The sequence below is a fragment of the Mustelus asterias genome, chromosome 25 (assembly GCF_964213995.1).
Source record: "Mustelus asterias chromosome 25, sMusAst1.hap1.1, whole genome shotgun sequence".
Classification (NCBI taxonomy): domain Eukaryota; kingdom Metazoa; phylum Chordata; class Chondrichthyes; order Carcharhiniformes; family Triakidae; genus Mustelus; species Mustelus asterias.
Window position 1 is genome coordinate 18,583,938 of NC_135825.1, and position 21,782 is coordinate 18,605,719.

The 21,782-nt window shown below is 43.5% G+C and overlaps 1 protein-coding gene across 1 annotated transcript; it reads right to left on the minus strand.

Moving 5' to 3' along the window:
• Nucleotides 1-9,149: 9,149 nt before the first annotated feature.
• Nucleotides 9,150-19,099, minus strand: LOC144479250 (acidic mammalian chitinase-like). Its single transcript, XM_078197921.1, has 12 exons — nt 19,075-19,099; nt 17,831-17,860; nt 17,543-17,744; nt 15,754-15,810; nt 15,127-15,292; nt 14,211-14,335; nt 13,655-13,781; nt 13,353-13,535; nt 11,598-11,714; nt 10,401-10,539; nt 9,914-10,136; nt 9,150-9,229 (listed from the first exon to the last, which is right to left on the minus strand). Exons 1-11 carry the CDS (start codon nt 19,097-19,099, stop codon nt 9,928-9,930), a joined length of 1,380 nt encoding a protein of 459 aa, XP_078054047.1. The 3' UTR covers nt 9,150-9,229; nt 9,914-9,927.
• Nucleotides 19,100-21,782: the final 2,683 nt, after the last annotated feature.

Consider the following 21,782-nt stretch of genomic DNA (forward strand, 5'->3'; position numbering starts at 1 on the left):
TTTTGTCTCCAGACTGTGCAACTAAATCTAGCTCTGGCTATTAAACTGATATGCTTAACTCCTCACGGTACAGTCAGTTAGTCGCTCTGGCAACAATGATCTTCTTAATGGTACACAGCTGATTCTTGAGAGGTCTGCAATTAGCTTTTCAAGAAATTCCCTTGGGGGCAGTGTCATTCTTCCAGGTCTTTAATGCTGTACAGTTAAACCAAACAGTTCAACTAAACGAAACCAAACAGTTAATACTAAATGCCCTCTCACAGCTAAAGTTTAAAGTTTATTTATTAGTGTCACAAGTAGGCTTACATTGACACTGCAGTGAAGTTACTGTGAAAATCCTGTACCTGAGAGTCAGAGTTCACAGAGAAGTGGATATGAACTTCCTGTCCAGTAATCCCCTCTGGCCTCACTCCATTGTAAGAAGTTTAACAACACCAGGTTAAAGTCCAACAGGTTTATTTGGTAGCAAAAGCCACCTTTTGCTACCAAATAAACCTGTTGGACTTTAACCTGGTGTTGTTAAACTTCTTACTGTGTTTACCCCAGTCCAACGCCGGCATCTCCACATCCTCACTCCATTGACAGAGTAAGGGTTGTCGGTTTCACTGCATTCACCCTCCCCCAAGTGAGAGGGTCTTTATTCCACATGAGGCAGCGTAGCTGCCCATCACTGATCCCCCCCCCCCCCCCCACCACCATACTGCCCTTGCAGCCTGGCCTCTCACAAAGTAGGACCTCAGGACCTCATAGTCATGCCCAGTACTGCCCCTCTGTTGTGGCGACCTCCCACCCAATTTGCAGCTCCATCAAGGAAGGGCACCCACTCAGCTATTGTTTGAACAGTGACCCAGCATAGAGGAACCAGGAAGTGATGTATGCTTGGCAGCCAGTGCATCCTCTTGGTGCAAGGGGCAGCCCAATATGAAGGGAAGTTAAGGCCTCTAAGGAACCTACCCACACCTCCCAACCCCTCCATTCCCTCCCCCGCCCCCCCCCACCCCCCGCAAATCCAGATGGCGACAATGACCCTCACCCCCGGCACTTCTTTGTGTGCCCAGCATTCTCCTTGGTCTTGGACAGCCTGAGACACATTGGCTGCCTGAATGCCCACCTCCGATATCCCCCTCGGAGGCGACATCACATCGGCACCAGCTGAGTTTACAGTGGGGCTCAATATCTGGAGCGAGTGCTCACTAATGATATGCTGATACATTCAAATTAGGTTTGCACCCTTCCCTGGTGTGTTCTGCATCTCTCTGCTAGTGAGCTCAATTTTTCAAGATGGCGCCAGAGCGAGGCAACCTCGTGCAAGCTGTGCCCAGCATACCTTCTCATTCTATCTTTTACTCTCGTTCTATGCTTCTAAAACTTCATTCTAACTCTTTTAAACTCTCTCATTAAGTTGATCTTTCTCTACACTCTAGCTATGACTGTGACGGTACATTCTGCATTCTCTCGCTTCCTTCTCTATGAATGGTATGCTGTGTCTGTATAGCGCACAAGAAACAATACTTTTCACTGTATACTAATACAGTGACAATAATAAATCAAATCAAACCAAAATTGGAAAGCGTGACCTCGCCAGCGAGAATCATGCTTTTCCAAACTCTTTGCATTTTGAGCCCAGGCCATCATTCCCATGGACAGAGAGTCTGGGCTCAAGATTCCATCCTTCAACTCCCCCATTTATCAATCTTGATTATTAAATAAAATCATTTTGAAATGATGGGTCAATCTTATCTTCTCATCCCGCCAGTCGATGGATGGGGCAAGCCGGTGAAAAATTGGGTTCGCGCCAGGTTTCTCACCTCTGACAATCTTACCGGGCCTGGGTTTCCGAGAAACATGTGGCTGGGGGGTTGGGGAATTCCCCCGGGGGAGTCAGTTCATCCCTCCTCATCCGAGATCATAATCTTTTGGGGGTATCAAATTTAGAATCATAACACTTTGGGGCTCGTACTGAGATAGTTCCCACAGGGATAACAAATTTGGTGATCTCACCCAGGGACCAGACAGAACAACACATTCAAAGATAATCAATGGGTTGAATATGACAAGCAGCAGAACCTTATAACCAAAGTATGTTATAAATCTGTCTGCATAATTTCACATGTGTCTTAAGTATTCAATTTCCTGACCAATACTAGCTGAGATCAACACAGATCACCATAAATGAAGGTTAATTAATGGAGCTTCATTGACTTAGAAACTGGTTCATTAATATTGTCCATTTTGTAAAGAAATCACTGATGTGTTGTTCCTTTTCTGCAGGGGAGCCACAGAAATCTCAAAGCAATGGAAAAATGTCCAGGGTCTCCTTCCTTTTACTTCTCCATGTTTAGAGCCCTAATGTTTAGAGTTAACAAAGCTTATGCCTGCATGCACTTTCTGTATATTTTGCGAACTTACAAGAGAGGAATATCAAACCAATATATTGATCAGCCAGTATATATTTTTTACAAGGAAAAACATCTCCAAAAAGTGTCAATTTTATTTAACAGCGTAAATTGTACTTTTGTATCTTTTTTTACCAGACACAAAGGCTGAAGGATAACAACTTCGGAGGTGCCATGGTGTGAACTTTAGATCTGGATGATTTCAGAAGAACTAAATGCAGTCAAGGCATTTACCCTTTCATCAACACATTGAAGCCACTCCTTAACATTACTGTTTTTTTACATATTGTATAACTCAGCAAAACTTGAAATACATCCTATTGCTACAATCTGTAATAGGTTAACAAACCTTTTGTCTGCATGCACTTTCTGTGTACAAGACCTCACTTCCTTTTGCAATACTTGTGCCGATATATTCCATTAGTGGACAATATTCCATGTGGTAGATTGGCCAGAAAAGTAAGAGAAAATGGGATCCAAGGGGCAAGTGGCAAGCTGGATCCAAATTTGGTTCAGTGAAAGGAAGCAATGGGTCAAAGTCAATGGGTGTTTAGTGTCAGGGAGACTTTTCCCAGTCTGGCTCTTCATGAATCACTACTGGGACTCTTTGCTTTTGTTGCATATATATCAGTGATTGAGGGGGCGATCTTATTTGCTCATTACACCAGTTGATGAGCAGGGTGAGCCAGAAAGATTGCACAAGAGGAAAAAAATCAGCTTTGTACCAGGTTTCTCACCTCTTGCAATTTTACCGCACTATAAATCAATTTAAATGTTGATTTAAGTATTATAAAGAACAAAGAACAAAGAACAGTACAGCACAGGAAACAGGCCCTTCGGCCCTCCAAGCCTGTGCCGCTCCTTGGTCCAACTAGACCAATCATTTGTATCCCTCCATTCCCAGGCTGCTCATGTGACTATCCAGGCAAGTCTTAAACGATGTCAGCGTGCCTGCCTCCACCACCCTACTTGGCAGCGCTTTCCAGGCCCCCACCACCCTCTGTGTAAAAAACGTCCCTCTGATGTCTGAGTTATACTTCGCCCCTCTCAGCTTGAGCCCGTGACCCCTCGTGATCGTCACCTCCGACCTGGGAAAAAGCTTCCCACTGTTCACCCTATCTATACCCTTCATAATCTTGTATACCTCTATTAGATCTCCCCTCATTCTCTGTCTTTCCAAGGAGAACAACCCCAGTCTACCCAATCTCTCCTCATAGCTAAGACCCTCCATACCAGGCAACATCCTGGTAAACCTTCTCTGCACTCTCTCCAATGCCTCCACGTCCTTCTGGTAGTGCGGCGACCAGAACTGGACGCAGTACTCCAAATGTGGCCTAACCAGCGTTCTATACAGCTGCATCATCAGACTCCAGCTTTTATACTCTATACCCCATCCTATAAAGGCAAGCATACCATATGCCTTCTTCACCACCTTCTCCACCTGTGTTGCCACCTTCAAGGATTTGTGGACTTGCACACCTAGGTCCCTCTGTGTTTCTATACTCCTGATGACTCTGCCATTTATTGTATAACTCCTCCCTACATTATTTCTTCCAAAATGCATCACTTCGCATTTATCCGGATTAAATTCCATCTGCCACCTCTCCGCCCAATTTTCCAGCCTATCTATATCCTGCTGTATTGCCCGACAATGCTCTTCGCTATCCGCAATTCCAGCCATCTTCGTGTCATCCGCATTATTAGTGAGCCCGGGGAGCAATTCTCTGGGCTCACTTGCCTTTGCAGCCTCACCGGTGAAGTCACTCACAAACGAGGCTCACATATGGTCCCCAGCAAGGGGACTTGACGTGATAGCCTCGCCAGTAGGACCGGAGGCCATTGAGGTGCTCCTGGGAGGTCAGAAGTAGGATGCAGTGCCCCTTGGGCAGAGCCAGCCTAGCGCCCTGGCACTGCCTACCAGGCACCCTGGCACTGCCAGGCTGGCACTACCCACCAGGCACTGGGCAGTGCCAAGGGGGTGCAGCCTGAGGGGCAGGGTCTAAGGGGAGAGGGTGGGACCATGATGGGGCAGGGCATAAAGGACGCAAACAGGGGTGGAGCTGCACACTCTGCAATGCGTATCAGCTGGGGTGGTCGGCGGCAAGTGACCGGGCTGGGGGGGATTGACCAGGCTGGGGTGGGCATGCGATCATCCGGAGTGGGTGGGGGGGGGTGAAATCCAATGAGAGGGATCCACCAGGGGGGCCAGTGACTGCAAAGAACTGAGAGATCTGCGCATGCGCAAATATGACCTCTTGTATGAGCAGCTGGCTTTCTGGTGAGCTTAGGTCCCGCCCCCTCCCCCTACTGACAGGAATCAGATTGTGCATCATTTTTTGCACTGAGTGTCATAATTTAATTTGTGGTCTTACTAAATAATTGGATCAGAAACTCTACCATTTTCACATTCGCTCAGCACTTAGGTAGATGGCATGATGAAAGGTTTACAGATGATACAAAAATCTGAAATGTACTGCCAATTAAAGTTTCGGTCCCAACCTATATCTGTCTCTCACGCAATTAATTAATATGCTAATTGAATTATTAATTTCACTTTTCTTGTGAAAACAAATGTCAGTAGGATGCAGGATACCAAAACTCAGTTTGTTCCATTTTCGTTCCAGAAATTCTCTCCTTGTGACATGCAAAAACGACTGTAGATATCGGAGAGCTGGGCTTTGAGTTTGTGTCAAAGTTTTAATTGTCTGTTTCTCCCTTAAACTTTAATGTTGGAAATAAATTAATGCAAATGAAGTCCTTTCAAACAAAGTGGATTTTTTTTCAATAGGTTCAGGCAACACTAGCTACACCAGTATTTATTGCCCATCTCTAACTGCCTTTTAGAAAGTGGTAGTGAGCCCTCTTCTTGAACTGCTGCAGTCCATGTAGTGTGGGTAAACCCGCAGTGCTGTTAGGGAGGGGGTATTGGGATTCTGACCCAACAACGGTGAAGGAATTTTGACACAGCTCCAAGTCAGGATGGTGTGTGGCTTGGAGGGGAATTTGCAGGTGGCAGTGTCCCCACACATAGAATCATAGAATCCCTACAGTGCAGAAGCAGGCCATTTGGCCCATTGAATCTGCACCAAGTCTCTGACAGACCCCCACCCTATCCCCATTACCCCAGACATTTATCATGGCCAATCCTGTAAACCTACACATCCCCTGGCACTAAGGGGCAACTTAGCATGGTCAATCAATCTAACCAGACATCACTGGACTGTGGGAGGAAACCGGAGAACCGTGAGGAAACCTACGCAGACATGGGGAGAAGATGCAAACTCCACAGACAGTCGCCCAAAGCCAGAGTTGAACCTGGGTCCCTGGGGCTCTGAGAGAACAGAGCTAACCACTGTGCCACTGTGCTGTCCACGGCATCTGCCATCATTTCCTTTTAGGTGGTAGAGGTGCAATTTCAGAAGGTGCTGTCAGAGGACACTTGGTGAGTTATGGCAGTGCATCTTGCTAATGGTACACACTGCTGCCATTGTGCATTGGTGATGGAGGGAGCAGATGTTTAAGGTGGTGGGTTAGTTGCCAGTCAAGAAGGCTGCTTTGCCCTGGATGCTGCCAAACTTCTTGCTTGTTACGTGTCATAGAGGTTTACAGCATGAAAACAGGCCCTTCAACCCAACTTGTCCATGTATACCCATCCTACCCATGTAACTGTCTAAATGCTTTTAAAAGACAAAATTGTACCCGACTCTACTACTGCCTTCAGCAGCTCGTTCCAGACACTCGCCACCCTCTGAGTGAAACAATTGCCCCTCTGGACCCTTTTCTACCTCTCCCCTCTCACCTTAAACCTATGGCCTCTAGCTTTAGATTCCCCACCTTTGGGAAAAGATGTTGACTACCTAACTTTTCTATGCCCCTCATTATTTTATAGGTCTCTATAGGTTTGCCCCCAAGCAATCTTATAGAGGTCTATAAAATAATGAGGGGCATTGGGCAGGACTTACTCAGTTAAGGTTGTTGAAAGCTATTTTGAGAGACAGGATCTACAGGCATGAAGAGAGGCAAGGACTGATTAGGGACAGTCAGCATGGCTTTGTGAGTGGAAAATCATGTCTCACAAATTTAACTGAGTTTTTTGAAGGGGTAACCAAGAAGGTAGATGAGGGCAATGCAGATGATGTTGTCTTCACAGACTTTAGCAAGACCTTTGACAAGGTACCGCATGGTAGGTTGTTGCATAAGGTTAAAATCTCACGGGATCCAAGGTGAGGTATCTAAATGGATACAAAGTTGGCTTCTTGCCAGAAACCAGAGGGTGGTTGTAGAGGGTTGTTTTTCAAACTGGAGGCCTGTGACCAGCTGTGTGCCTCAGGGATCAGTGCTGGGTCCACTGTTATTTGTCATTTATAATAATGATTTGGATGAGAATATAGGAGACATGGGTTAGTAAGTTTCCAGATGATACCAAGATTGGTGGCATAGTAAACAGTGAAGAATGTCATCTCCGATTGCAACAGGATCTTGATCAATTGGGCTATTGGGCTGACAAATGGCAGATGGAATTTAATTTAGATAAATGCGAGGTGATCCATTTTGGTAGATTGAAGCAGGGCAGGACTTAGTTAATGGTAGGGCATTGGGGAGAGTTACAGAACAAAGAGATCGAGAGGTACATGTTCATAGCTCCTTGAAAGTGGAGTCACAGGTGGACAGAGTGGTGAAGAAGGCATTCAGCATGCTTGGTTTCATCAGTCAGAACATGGACTACAGGTGTCGGGACGTCTTGTTGAAGTTGTACAGGACATTGGTAAGGCCACATTTGGAATGCTGTGTACAGTCCTGGTCATCCTATTATAAAAAGGATATTATTAAACTAGAAAGAGCGCAGAAAAGATTTACTAGGATGCTACTGGGATTTGATGGTTTGAGTTATAAGGAGAGGCTGGATAGACTGGGACTTTTTTCTCTGGAGCGTAGAAGGCTGAGGGGTGATCTTATAGAGGTCTATAAAATAATGAGGGGCACAGATCAGCTTGATAGTCAATATCTTTTCCCAAAGGTAGAGGAATCTAAAACTAGAGGGCATAAGTTTAAGGTGAGAGGGGAGAGATACAAAAGTATCCAGAGGGGCAATTTTTTCACACAGAGGGTGGTGAGTGTCTGGAACAAGCTGCCAGAAGTAGTAGTAGAGACGGGTACAATTTTGTCTTTTAAAAAGCATTTAGACAGTTACATGGGTAAGATGGGTATAGAGGGATATGGGCCAAATGTGGGCAATTGGGAATAGTTTACGGGTTTAAAAAAAAGGGTGGCATGGACAAGTTGGGCCGAAGGGCTTGTTTCCATGCTGTAAACCTCTATGACTCTATGACTCAAAGCCCAGGGAAAAAAGTCCCATTCAACATGGGGGAGAAGAGGGGTATTGGAGCTGTACTGATCTGGACAAGTGGAGAGGTGCACACTCCTGACTTGTGCCCTGTGGAAGGTGGACTGCAGATTGGGAGTCAGGAAATGAGTTACTCTCCACAGAATTCCCAGCCTCTGTTCGTGTAGTTACAGGATTTGTTTGGCTAGTCCAGTTAAATTTCTGATCAACGGGAACCCCCAGGAGGTAGATGGGGATTTAGCACTGCGGATGCCACTGAATTGGAAATATAACCAGGTTCTTTCTTATTGGAGATGGTGAGTGCCTGACATTTGAGTGGCATGAACGTTACTTGTCACTTAACAGCCCTAATCTGAATGTTCACTGGGACTTTCTGCATATTGACATGGACTGCTTCTGAGCAATAGGAAATGATGCGCTATCAATAAGGCGAAAGACTACCGATATGCCAATATAAGTGTAGGCTTTTATTCACAACAGAATCAGGAGCAGATCCCAACAATTAACCGACCTGGACTGAACAAGGGGGAGGAGACAGCCACCTTTATACTAGGTGCTGAGGGGAGGAACCAAACTGGAAGGGGATGTGTCCAGGTATGACAAACACACACAACGGTGGTCCATATAGGACAAAGGCACAACTGAGGTCCACCACAGGAAACTATGCTGAACAATGTACAATCATCAGAGAATATACATTTCTGGCCTTATGATGGCAGGAAAGTCATTGATGAAGCAGCTGAAGGTGGTTGGACACTACCCCATGGAAATCCTACAACTATGACCTGGGACTGAGATGATTGACCTCCAACAACCACAACCATCTCCTTTTGTCTATGTATGACTCCAACACTTGATTCCTATTGACTCCAGTTCTGCTAGGCTCCCTGATGCCACACTCAGTCAAATGCTGCCTTGGTGTCACCTCATATTTGAGTTTGGCTCTTTTGTCCATGTTTCCAAAAAGGCTGCAATGAGATTAGGAGCTGAGTGGCTCTGACTGAACCCAAGCTGAGTGTCAGTGAACATGTTACTGCTGAGCATGTGCTGGATGAGCGCACTGTCGATGACCCTTCAATCCCTTTGCTAATGATTAAAAGTAGTCTAATGGGGCAGTATTTGGCCAGATTGGATTTGTCCTGCCTTATTTGGATAGAATATACCCAGTCAATTTTTCACATTGGAGGGGGCAGATTCTGAAAGAGCCTGGCCAGGGACTCAGCTATATTAGCACAAGTCTTCAGCACCATTGTCAGAATGTTGTCAGCTCCCAGCCTTTGCAGCATCACTTCACAAAAAAATACAAGGAAGTTGTTTTTTTAATGAACCAGTGATTTTATTTTTCTGTTTAAACTACAATTTACATCTTCAGTTGAGACAAATTAGATGTGGTACATTAATGATCTTCATCCACAAAGTAGTGCCACTTCAGTAATTAAACTGAAGACCAGTTACAGCTTCACTGGTGCCCAACGAAGATTGAAGCAAGCTGGAAAAATAAAGAATGTTTTAGTGTTCTCTTATTGAACAATAATGTTCCAATATCACATCAGTCGCATTAAAAACAATTTCTATATTAGGTCTATTTTTAAAATTATAATTCTTTTCTTGTTTCCTCGCCTTTCTTCTTCCCCAACAACACATCTTCACCCAACAGAACTGACCAGGGCCACACAGAATTCCCCAATTCCACAACTAGGCTCTGGAACATATATGGAAAAGCAGCTTGGGCTGAATTAAATCTCAGTAACCTTGTTTTGTGAAAATATCATTGCAGATGTTTATGATGTCAGAGCATTGTCGCGGGGACTGCAGTGGTTCAGGATGGCGGCTAATCGAGGGTAATTAAGGATGGGAAATTAAAGCTGGGCAAGACAATGAAACCAACATCCGATAAGCCAATAAAAAATCGTATGAAAGTAGGGGCATACCATCCATTTACACCCAATCAAAACTAGGAAAATGAATTTACATTCATTTGACACACATCGTCAAATGTTGTACTTGTACACCCTGTGAGCTGCAGTTTATTAAATTTTACCCATCAGTTTTGAAATTCTAATGAACTAGGACTTCTATTGAAGGCCACGCTGGCATTTTACACCACCTCAACATTATTAATTTCCACAGGATGGCGACTTTGAATTGTTATTTAGGTCCTGAGCAAACTTACCTTCTGATTTCCCATTATGGCCAGTTGCAGCATTCACAGGAGGTGTCAAAGACTAATCCAGAAGCGCAAGTCTCCTGGTAGGTCCTTCCATTGACACATTCATAAAACTTGCTCTTGTCTTTGGGATCAATGTAGGTACCATTAGTTTTGCCAGTGCAGAACCCACTGCCGCCTCCACCGCTAGGGACAGGTGGCTTTTGTGGTTTTTTGGAAGGAACACAACCTGGAATGAAACAAAATTCGGAAATTAATTTCTTTCTTCAAAATCAGAAGAAAACAAAGGTAAACATTGCAAAGTCAAGGGCTGTTGCTGCAATGAAAGGCTCTAGTAGAACTCAATTCCATATGGTATAAGGAACAAGCTTCTTGGAAATTCAGTTCACTGGGAACTACTGAGGAAACATAGGTTCCTATCCTCCACCATATTAGTTGAAACATTCCCCAACCACTCTAGTAAGTTCCAAGTATAAAGAATCCTGATACTTACCTGTAGAAACTCCAAGTCCAGTGTACAGAGTGTTAATGAGGGGGTATGCTCCTTGGCCGCAGAAAGCACCAGAGAAATCATCCAGAGCAAGATCCCACACCATAGCTCCTCCAATGTTGACCTTTTTCATCCACGCAACCTGAAATACATTGCTCACAAATTAATTTCACAAATCCTTGTTTGGGAGCAATATTTACTTCAAATATAATTTGGCATTTACAAAGCACCACAGCTGAATACAAAATGAATCTTCCAAAATTCTGGAAATGCCCAAAGGTCCTCTGACGACCTGTTCCAGCCGACTTCAGTCATAGACCAGGTGACATGGAAATACTTACTGTAATTACTATAAAATTGATCTCCCAAATACCATTGCTATTGCTGCACCTGTGAAGTGTGTCATTTCACAAACTGCCTCTCTTTCAGCCATTGATTCCATCTCGGCTACAAAGAGGTGAATTGACAGAAACATGAACTTTTTCCAACACTCTTGAATGAGAGGTTAATTGGAATCATAGAATCCCTACAGTGCAGAAGGAGGCCATTCGGCCTATCAAGTCTGCACCGACCACAATCCCACCCAAGCCCGATCCCCTACATTTACCCTAGCTAGTCCCCCTGACACTAAGGGGCAATTTAACATGGCCAATCCACCTAACCTGCACATCTTTCGGACTTTGGGAGTAAACCAGAGCACCTGGAGGAAACCCATGCAGACACGGGGAGAACATGCAAACTCCACACAGACAGTGACCCAAGCCGGGAATCGAATCCAGATTCCTGACGCAGTGAGGCAGCAGTGCTAACCACTGTGCTACCGTGCTGCCCCAAGAAATAAAAATGATGGACAAAACAAATTTAAAGAGATAATTTCTCCATTTTAAATTAAACTGACTCATTTTGCTCTGTTGTTTCGCTGAACGTTTTGTGTGCGGTCAAACTTAGCAGGAATGAACGAGTCAGCTCACTGGAGGTTTTGTGTTATCAATTTTCCTTGGTCTCATCACCTAACTTGAGGTTCAGGATACAAGAACAATATTTTATACTTTCTTCTACAGAAGTCACGCTCCAACCATCCTATGTGTAATGGTGTAATGTTCTAGTTATTCAACCATTCTAATGCTTATAGTTACATATTCAAACATATATTGCATCAAAGCAACAGATAAAAAAAGGACATCAGCTTCTCGAAGATACCTTATCTTGAAAGCTCTTCACATTGTCATATCCAATCCATTCTCTCCCTCTGTAAGCATATGGGACCATCTGTGGAGTATTCCATACCACGGTGGCACTCTTCAAAAATGTGCAGATCTGTGAGAAAAGTGAGACATTCCAAATGTCAGTGATCACAATGCTTTGCAACATTCTCAATATACATTGACAACATTTCTCTGAATTACAATCCTCACATTGGAGTTCCTGTTGTTTTTTTGCTGTTTAGGACGATCTATTGAATTCAGAAAAAGCAAATGCTGAACAATACCACTTTTCATTAAAAATAATCAATGATTCCTCGCACCGAATGTTCCCAACATGCGGCACAGGAGGAGCTAAATAAGCATTGGGATTTTACTCATGCACCTGACAAAGGGATTGTTTTCAGAGTTTGTAAGTAGTGCGAAAGATAGGCACATAAACTGAGTGAGTGTAATCTTTTCAGAAAGAACCCTGGGATTTTCGGTAGCAAGGAAAGTTTGGGATGCAAGTTTACATCTTCCATTTTGCCTTGTGTATTTTCCAAGGTTGACAACAATGGCCAGTCAAGCAACTTCCAATGATGGAGGCTTCATGTTATGGGCAGAATTTTCCAGCCATTCACACTGGAAGGCTTTTCTGGTCCCGCTGCAGTGAACAGAGATTTGGCTGAGCGCCAAATTCTTCATCCTTGCTTGCAGTGGCAGCGGGGTGTGAACGGCCAGTAAGATTGTGCCCTTTGTCTCTGTTAATCAAAGCATGATGATGCACATCTCAGCATCTGTTCCTTTGGTACCTAAGCTGAGTGATGCCATGTGTTGTGTCGCCGGCAGAGGCAGCAGGACCTTCATACATGGGACAGATGGCCAGAAAGCGATGTCCTTGCTAAGGATGTCAGAATGCACTTTCTGTCTTTTAAATGAGGTCATCCCAGAAGCATTCATCGCTCGAACTGCATCAGGGTCACATATGCTTTCAGTTACATTATTACTTGTTACTTAGTCTTTCAGAGGAAGTTTGTATGATAAAGGTAATGCAGATGTACTCATTTGTGGGACATGGGCATTGCTGATTGGCCAGCATATGTTGCATTGTCACAGTAAATTCTGTCACAGTAAATTCTGAATGTTTTTGGAGGGTAAATGGTGGGGAATGGGGTCGGCCTGCTGGGGTTGGTTGGGGCTGTGGGAGTGGGGGCGGGGGATCGGGAATGCGGGGTGGGGGGTGTCGGGGCTACCAGTGGGCTGACAGTGGGGGCTGGAAGGGTGCGGGGGGCAAGGGGGGGAATCAGGAGATCAGGAGAACGGGACTGCCAGGGGTTGGGAGAGAAGGGAGAGAGATCGAGGTGGGCCACGGCGGGGCGTTGGGGCTCGTCGGAGATGTCCAGAAGGAGGCCAGCAATCGGGGCATGGGAGAAACAGAGGGGTTGCTGTGCTGGCCAGCGATCGAGCTGGCCAGAGATCGGGGACTGGCAGTGCGGGATTACTGCACATGTGCCAACCTCCGCTATGACAGATCGGCGCACGTGCAGTGGCCCGCTCAGCACTATGCAGTTGGCTTCACCAGTGGGAATAGGCCCTGCCCCCTGATTTTTATTGAGATTCAAGCTAAGGCTCTCTGTGATGCACAGAGTGTGGGAGATTCCAAAAAAAAAGCAGAATTTACTCTAGTTTTTACGCAAATTCGGCACTTGGAATTTCTCTAAGGAGAATCCTGTGAGTTTTATGAAGTAAAAAGTTGTATCAGTATCAATACCTCATAATAGGCCAAGAAGCCAGCCTGTCTGGTGTACGGTCCAGCTGGTCCAGGACCTGATGTTGGGGCTCCAACTCCATGGGCGGATGAGGTCAGTCTGAAGGTGTGGCCGTATGTAGCGAATCCAACATTCAGTTTCTCTGCAGGAGCTCCCATCTTTAACCAGTATTTCATTGCAAAGTCCTACAGAATAAAAGAAATACATGAAAGTATCTGCTGGACGGTCTTTGCATCCACTTGGTTGAAGATATTTACCATTTGGAAATATTAAATGTAACTGGATTCTATTTTCAAACACTTACCACATTAAACTCAACATTGATAGTGCTCTTGGAATTTGGGAGAGCATAAAGTGGGCTGTTTTCTCCAGTGGAATGACTCCAGGGTCCAAAGAAATCATATGTCATCACATTGAAAAAGTCCACAGTCCTGTGTGAGAAGAGATCTGAGTTACACTGACATCCAGGCATCTTAGATGTGGCAGAATTAGATGTAATCCTCAATGATTTTCCATCCCTTTGCCAGATTGCAGTTCGACTGGCATCACACGATGAACCAATATTGAAGGCTTAGCTTTGAGAGTCAACACTGATTATCAATTAACTGTGCAAAGAATTAAAGACGAGCCCAGTTCTAACCTCACCCGATGACCAGATGTAAGCACTGTGCGTTACAGGACAAGCAAGCAGGAATGAGAACAGTATTACCAAACAATCTTAGGAACTCTAACATTGCCTCAGCTAGATTCAATCAACTCAACACTAGCTGGAGATTGAACCGAGGGCTGTCCAGATCTGTACGGCTCAGCTGCTAACTGGTTAAACTTGCTAAAATTGTGGGACTAACAGGGATACTCACTGTCCAAGCTGAGGAACCTCATAGCCAGGATCAATGTTATTCTTCCCACCAGCAACTGCAAGTGACAGCAGCAGTCTTGGTTTTCCGGTGCTTTTCCCCTCAGCTTCAAAGGCTGCCATCAGTTCCTGGAAGTTGAAAATGAATAAAGTTTCATTTGGCACAAACAATAAAGAGTTTCAGATGCACAGAAAAGCATTTTCTGGCTTCATAAAATCTCCATGACCATGTGTCAGACAATAGTCTGCCTGTCCAAGGGTACAGTCAAAGGGAGGATCAAGTTCTAATTGGACTCAAATTAAGACATACAGAATCAAAGCATTAACTCTCTGGGCACAACCTTCACAGCCACTCATGCCGTGCGCCCGTTGCAGCGAGATCAGAGAATTTGGTGCCCAACCAAATCTCCACTCACTGCAGTGCGATGGGAAAATTCCACCAGCATGAACAGCAAAAACATTCTGGCCTCAGTTTCTTTCTCCACAGATGCTGCCAGACCTGCTGAGACTTTCCAGCATTTTCTCACATTTTTATTAAATGGAGTCTAAATGGATCACTGTTATTGCACAGTAGTTGGAACAGACATCTTTTATCACCTTGATTAATGAGGTTGCTATCAAACTAATTTGCTGTATATAAATTCATAAGTTTCATGTTGGAATATTCCACTTCTAGGTTTCACAATTTGTGCAACAGTGTATTTTACATCTGTTTCTATAATAGTTGGTTAGTTTACATATCAGCACTGATTTAATTGAATGGCCAAACAGCCTGTAAGAGGTCAATGGCCCATGCCTGTCCCTATGTTCCTCGTCCTTGATGAGGACGTTGAGAGCAAGTTTAAATTTACAAACAGGATTGAAAGATGTGTTATTTTAGCTGGTAGACTAAGCATCCTGTTAAATACATTTGTGCCTACCTGTGCCAGCACGGTGTAGAGATGTTTGTCACGTGGGGGACTTCCTCTTGAGCCAGGATATTCCCAGTCAACATCCAAACCATCAAAACCGTAACCGCGCAGGAAGCTAATCGCAGACTTAATGAAAATCTGGCGGTTTCCTGGTGAGGAAACCATGGCGGTGAATCTAGAGGAGAGTAGAATGTTAACCAAGGTCAGAAGAGGTGTAGTTAGCTCTCAGTAATTGCCAGCTGACCCTTTCAGAATTTCATACCTTTTAAAATTACAAAACATAGCAGAAAACTAATTATAATTTACAAAAAGATATTTGCGACATGTTGTAATTTTGCTGCTCTCGACAATCAGTGCAATCAATCTTGAATGGTTTTATTAACTACAAATGTGTCTTTCTGAAAATGAGGTGCTTTCGTTTCAGACAGGGATCCTGTTAGTAATATTGTTTGAATTATATTTTATAGAAAGCTCAGCATAGTCATAGTACATTCATTAGCAGATAAGATATATAGTTGTATAAAACTACACTTATCATTCCAAATTTAGCTCTTTGACCCAGTCTCTTTTACATCATGAGCAATAGGAAAAGAAGCACTCTTCATCCAATATTTTTTTTAAAAACTTTCAACTTACTTCGAAGTTCCAAAGTTCCAGCCTCCGACAGACAGGAGTGTTTTAAGGTCTTTATTTCTGTTGCAAAATTGAACACATTGTACATTTTGAAAAAAAGAACACAAACAAACGCATCATTATTGTCCGAACCTTTCTATTGTTTTCTTCATTTAGTGCGAAATCTTGGTTAAGCAGAAATACCTCAATGCAGAACATACATTCACAACATGGTGTGCCATAGGAATGAGGATATGGTTCATGTGGGCATGGCCCACAATCAATAAAACCATCTCGTTATTTTATTCTTTCATCGGTGTGGCATTTTTGGCAAAGCTAGCATTTGGCAATGCCATTAAATTTACCGGGGGGGGGTGGTGGTTAAATTCTCTATTGTTGAGATGGACATTCCCTGGCACTTGTGTGACATGAATGTTAATGCCCCTTCTCAGCTTAAAGCCTGAATTTTGACCAGGTTTTGCTGCATATAGACATGGACTGCTTCTGTATCTGTGGATTAGCGGATATTATTGAACATTGTGCAATTATCAGAGAGCATTTACATTTCTGACCAGACGATGGAGGTCATTACTGAAATAGTTCTTATATTGAGGTCAACAATTGGGACTGAGATGATTAACCTCCAACAACCATGACCTTTTTCCTTTTGCCAACTATGAATCCAACTAGTGAAGTGTTTTCCCCATGATTCTCACTGACTTCCATTTGCCATGGAACCTTTATGCCACATTCAGTCAAATGCAGAAGTCACTCTCATCTCCTATGTGTGGACCAAGGATCAAATGAGGATAGAAGCCAACTGACACAGGTGAAACCCAACCTGAACATCAGTAAGCAGGTTATCATTTTGCGAATGCTGCTTGATGCACAAGGACACCTTCCAACATTTTTCCAATCATCAAATGGAGCTTGATGGGGCAGTAATTGGCTGCGTTATATTTGTCCTGCTTTTCTTGGATACAATATACCTCAGGAATTGTACATCTTGTCAAGTAGCTGCCAGCATTGTAACTGCACTGGAGCAGTTTGTCTAGGGGAGCTTTAGTAATTGCAAATTAACCAGATTTTATTTAATAAACCTTGCTGGATGACGTGCATATTGTAGCATTGAATGAACATCAACAGCAGAGTCCTGTGAACAATAGTTACCTGGTTGTCCTCTCAGGCAGGAAAGTACAAAGTGCAAGGGAGGAGCTTAAAAAGGGGAACAGAATCATTTCTTATTGGGCTACAATAATGGGCACTAGTGTCAATTTTGTGAGAATATTTAACATGCAATGATTGGTGCTTTTTAGCTGGCTGGAATTATTAAAATGCAAATGCCATCTCTCTCATTCTGAGTTACTGAACTGAGTGGAAATTCCAGCTCTCTCCACAGCCCAGTGTTTCCACACAGATGCAGGTTTGTACACACTGCGCTTTGTATGACATACATTTACTGCACATAGCAAGTATAATCTAGCTGCACACTAATTAAAATAACTTCTCAGCTCATTCTACCACCTCAAGAGTTTTTGACACGTTGAAAGTAATTTCTTGCTTATATGGCACAACATAGTGATATCATGAACGTGTCAGGCATTGCCAGACCCGTTAGGCGTTAACTCAGCTCTGCCAATGGGACACAAATCAGCATAACCCAATTTCACCCAAACATCAGCTATCTGAATGGGCCAGTCATGTTAAATTGCATATAATTCAGCATAATTTTTCAACACGCAACAATATACAATAAGGACCAACTACACTGAGCATTGCAAGTACGTTCTCGCTATTTATAGAATAATTATACTTGTTTTTAAGGGCGTTGAATTGGTGGTAGAGTTTCACATCATCCCATGCATAAGTGGCAATTTTATTGCTTCTCATCCCAGCGAAAGCGTAGATCATATGTGTGCACAAGCAGGGATCCACATTGTCTGGCTTGAACTTCCCATCTCCTGGTCTGTACTGGGACCAGTTTGTAAAGTAACAAACCAGTCTGTAGGCAGAGCCTGAGAGTGAGGAGAAAGGAAAATCAGCACTGAGCCTCTACTCATTACACATCATTCAAAATAGCTCAAAAAGCACAAAGACTCACCCAGTTCCAGGCACGCCAACAAGACCACCACTGTAATAAAGAATATAGGAGAAGTGTTAAAAATGTGATCAAAATATGCTGAAAGGTTTAAGGCATCACAACAATCTATTATATGAGTGAATAGGAACCATTAAGAATCCATCCTTGGTCAAACTCTTCTCTGCATCTATTTGCTGCCCTTTGGTGGCATCATCGACAGACATGGGGCCAGGATCTACACATCCATTGACAACGCTGGCTTTAACTCATCAACACCTTCCCTTTCTCTGCTTCTGTACTGTCAGGTTTCTTTGCTTGACTATCAGTTTGAGACGAACCATATTTTTTTCCACTTAATCATTGTAAGACTGAATTTATCATCAACAGCCCCCCCATGCCCAACTTTACCACCAACTCCTTCTTGTTCACTGTCTCAGAACAAACCAGATTGCTTGCCAGCCAATTGCCCACTAAAAGCCTTATTGGTCATCTCCAATCTCAATGGGATAGAAATTATACTGATCCATCCCAGAGTTGGGGCTTGGGCCTTAACTCGATCTTTGGGATGAACTGTCAACACCAATTCTGCCTCCACAGCAAGCTCACTCTACAGGAGAAATACATTTTAGATAATGGGGGTGGGGAAGGGAGCTCATTCCGAAACAACTTTCTGTCTGCCTTAAGTGAATAAAATGTTCTGGGGCAAATCGCATTGCCATTGCTAATGTGGTTGTATGGCATTCATGTTGCCAATTTAACCAGTTAATCCTAGGTAGTTTATTGCTATTGCTGAAAATGCCAGGCAGAGTAATTTCTTACAGTTTTACTGCGATCACATCATAGAATTTAACTCTATTTGTTTTCATCAACTTCACCGTAGGTTGAAAACAGAATTGGGAAAACTTGAGAAGTAACAGAGAACGAGGGTTGCTCACAGTCACACTTGTACTTTGATGTTATTCAGTGTCACAGGATGAATATTCAGATGCATGTTACTGTCAAAGAGAGTTACGTGGAGGAACAGCAGATAGGAGAATCCAATAGGTTATTCGGAATGATGTTGTATTTGATCAAAACATGAACCAGACAACAGGCCACCCAACAGTAAGGCATCTTCAAGTCGCACAGCGTGGGATCAATTCATTTATAATTAGGCTTGAATTTGACAAACAAGTCTTCACTTTGTTCTATTCCCTGTTTGAATTCTGAGTTCATAAAATAAATTACAATATCAAAGATAATGAAATGGTACACAACAGGCTTACCTGTTCCAAGTAGAAGCTTTGCCATCTTGCAGCTGGTGTGTTGAGGGCACCAACACTGCCTTTTATACACTGAGTTTATCATTAGTGATAAATAATTCCAAACATCATTAACCTTATCACTGGAAAAGGGTCAGTCACATGGAAAATTAACAGTTCTTATTTTATCTTTGTGATATATTTTCACCTTCTCGTGAATAACAACTTATCTCCTCTCCAATGTCATCTAGATTGTCGACCTTCATTGTAACCCCAGATTTGGTTTTGCGCTAGTAACAGGCTAGGAAATTGATGGGAAGAGTTGAGAGGTCCGTGTTCTTTTAAGGTGGGTTAGGAACAAAGAACAAAGAAAAGTACAGCGCAGGAACAGGCCCTACGGCCCTCCAAGCCCGTGCCGATCATGATCCCCTAACTGAAAAAAAAACCTTCTGCTCTTATTCAGTCCCTATCCCTCTATTTCCTCCATATTCATGCACCCATCCAGATGTCTCTTTAATGTTGCTAACATGCCTGCTTCCACCACCTCTTCTGGCAGCGCGTTCCAGGCACCCACCACTCTCTGAAAAACTTCCCCAAAACATCTCCCTTAAACTTTGAATCTGTCCCCCTTGTAATTGACACTTCCACCATTGGAAAAAGCCTCTGACTATCCACCCTATCTATGCCTCTCATAATTTTGTAGACCTCTATAAGGTCTCCCCTCAGCCTCCGTCTTTCCAATGAAAAGAGTCCTAGTTGATTCAACCTCTCCTCATAGCCAACACCCTCGAGACCAGGCAACATCATGATGAACCTTCTTTGCACTTTCTCCAAAGCTTCCACGTCCTTCTGATAATGTGGTGACCAGACTGCACGCAATACACCAAATGTGGCCGAAACAAGGTTTTATATAGTTGCAATATGATTTCCCAACTCCTGTACTCAATGCACTGGCTGATGAAAACAAGCATGCCATATGCCTTCTTAATCACCTTGGCCACCTGTGTTGCCACTTTTAGGGAACTGTGGACCTGCACGCCCAGATCCCTCTATGTGTTAATATTCCTAAGGGTTCTGCCATTTACAGCATAATTCATATCTAAATTTGATCCTCCAAAATGCATCACCTCACATTTGTCTAGATTAAACTCCATCTGCTATTTCTGTGCCTAAGTCTCCAATCTATCTATATCCTGTTGTATCCCCTGACAATCCTCGGCACTATCAGCAACTCCACCAATCTTTGTGTTATCCGCAATTATACTAATCAGGTCATCCACATTTTCAGATCATTTAAATATGCTACAAACAACAGAGGTCCCAACACTGATCCCTGTGGAATACCAATAACTACCGATCTCCATTGTGAAAAACACCCTTCCGCTGCTACTCTCTGTCTTCTATAACCAAGCCAGTTCTGTATCCATTAGCCAGCCTACCATGAATCCCATGCGATTTTAGTTTTTGTGGGATCTTGTCAAACTTGTCATGTATGCATAAAAAGTCTTGGGATTTTCCTTGTCCATGGTTCCTTCCATGTCCCCTTTTAGCCCTCCTAATTCCACGTTTAAGTCAAGAAGAGCGGGAAAGCTCGATGCTTCAGCTCCGGGTAGGTTGGAACTTCCTCTTGGTCTGTAAGAGTAAGAAATCTCACAACACCAGGTTAAAGTCCAACCTGGTGTTGTGACTTTAACCTGGTGTTGTGAGACTTCTTACTGTGTTCACCCCAGTCCAACGCCAGCATCTCCACATCAGTCTGTAAGAGGACAGCACATGGTGGGCTGAATTTTATGGCCCCTTCACCCCAAGGGAGTGGGACTGGAAAACGCAACGAGTCATTTAAAAGTCTGTTGACTTCGGCGGAAGTGGAAAATCCCACTGGTGGAAAATTCTACCCAGTGAGTGAACTGCTGGGCAATTCGAAAATATAAATTGGTCCTGTGGAGTGGGCATTGTCCTCATTGGAATAAATTATTTCTCCCTTTCAAAGTTCCCAATGTGCGCTTTTGACATCAGCCCAGCCATTTGAACCAATGCAGCAAATGGTGCACATTCAACCAGAAAGGTAAATGTTTCCTTCATTCATGCTGGGGAAAGCTCTGCATTTCCTGGAAAATGGTCGAGCTGCAACTTAATTCCCTGACCAGAGTGCCCCAGGATATTCATGGAGAAATTAACATTATGAATTATCGATATCCCAATCAAGATGCATTGAGCAATATATAAAGCTAAAGGTAAGTGCCAAGAAAATGGTGGATGAATAAAATGAAGGATGCTGAACAATCGCAATGCCAAATTTTAAACAAATCTCCATTGACTTTGACGCAACAAGAAAATCCTGCTAGTTAAAGAGGCTGGAAAATCCCACACAATGACAGTGATTTTTGTTGCAGCTGTCTTATTTTGCCTGGATTTCACTGTTCTCTTTGACATTTTTGTCCATAGAATCCCGACAGTGCAGATGGAGGCTATTCAGCCCATCCAGCCTGTACCCACAACTATCCCACCCAGGCCCTAACTCCGTAACCCCACCTATTTACCCCACTAATCCTCCTGACGTTAAGGGGCAATTTAGCCTGGCCAGTCCACCTAACATGCACATGTTTGGACTGTGGGAGAAAACCTGGAGGAAACCCAAACAATTAACATAGTTTTAAATGTAAGAAAAGAAAAGTTGGCTTGGGCATTTTTGCTATTTTGTTTTGGATTTGTAATGTCCTCTGTCTCATATT

Coding starts and splice junctions, on each gene's coding strand:
- LOC144479250 (XM_078197921.1), bottom strand. CDS start 19,099: ATGGCAAAGCTTCTACTTGGAACAG. Junction 15,811..17,542: donor TTCAACGCCCTTAAAAACAA/GTATAATTATTC, acceptor ATTTTGCAACAG/AAATAAAGACCTTAAAACAC. Junction 15,293..15,753: donor TGGAACTTTGGAACTTCGAA/GTAAGTTGAAAG, acceptor ACTCTCCTCTAG/ATTCACCGCCATGGTTTCCT.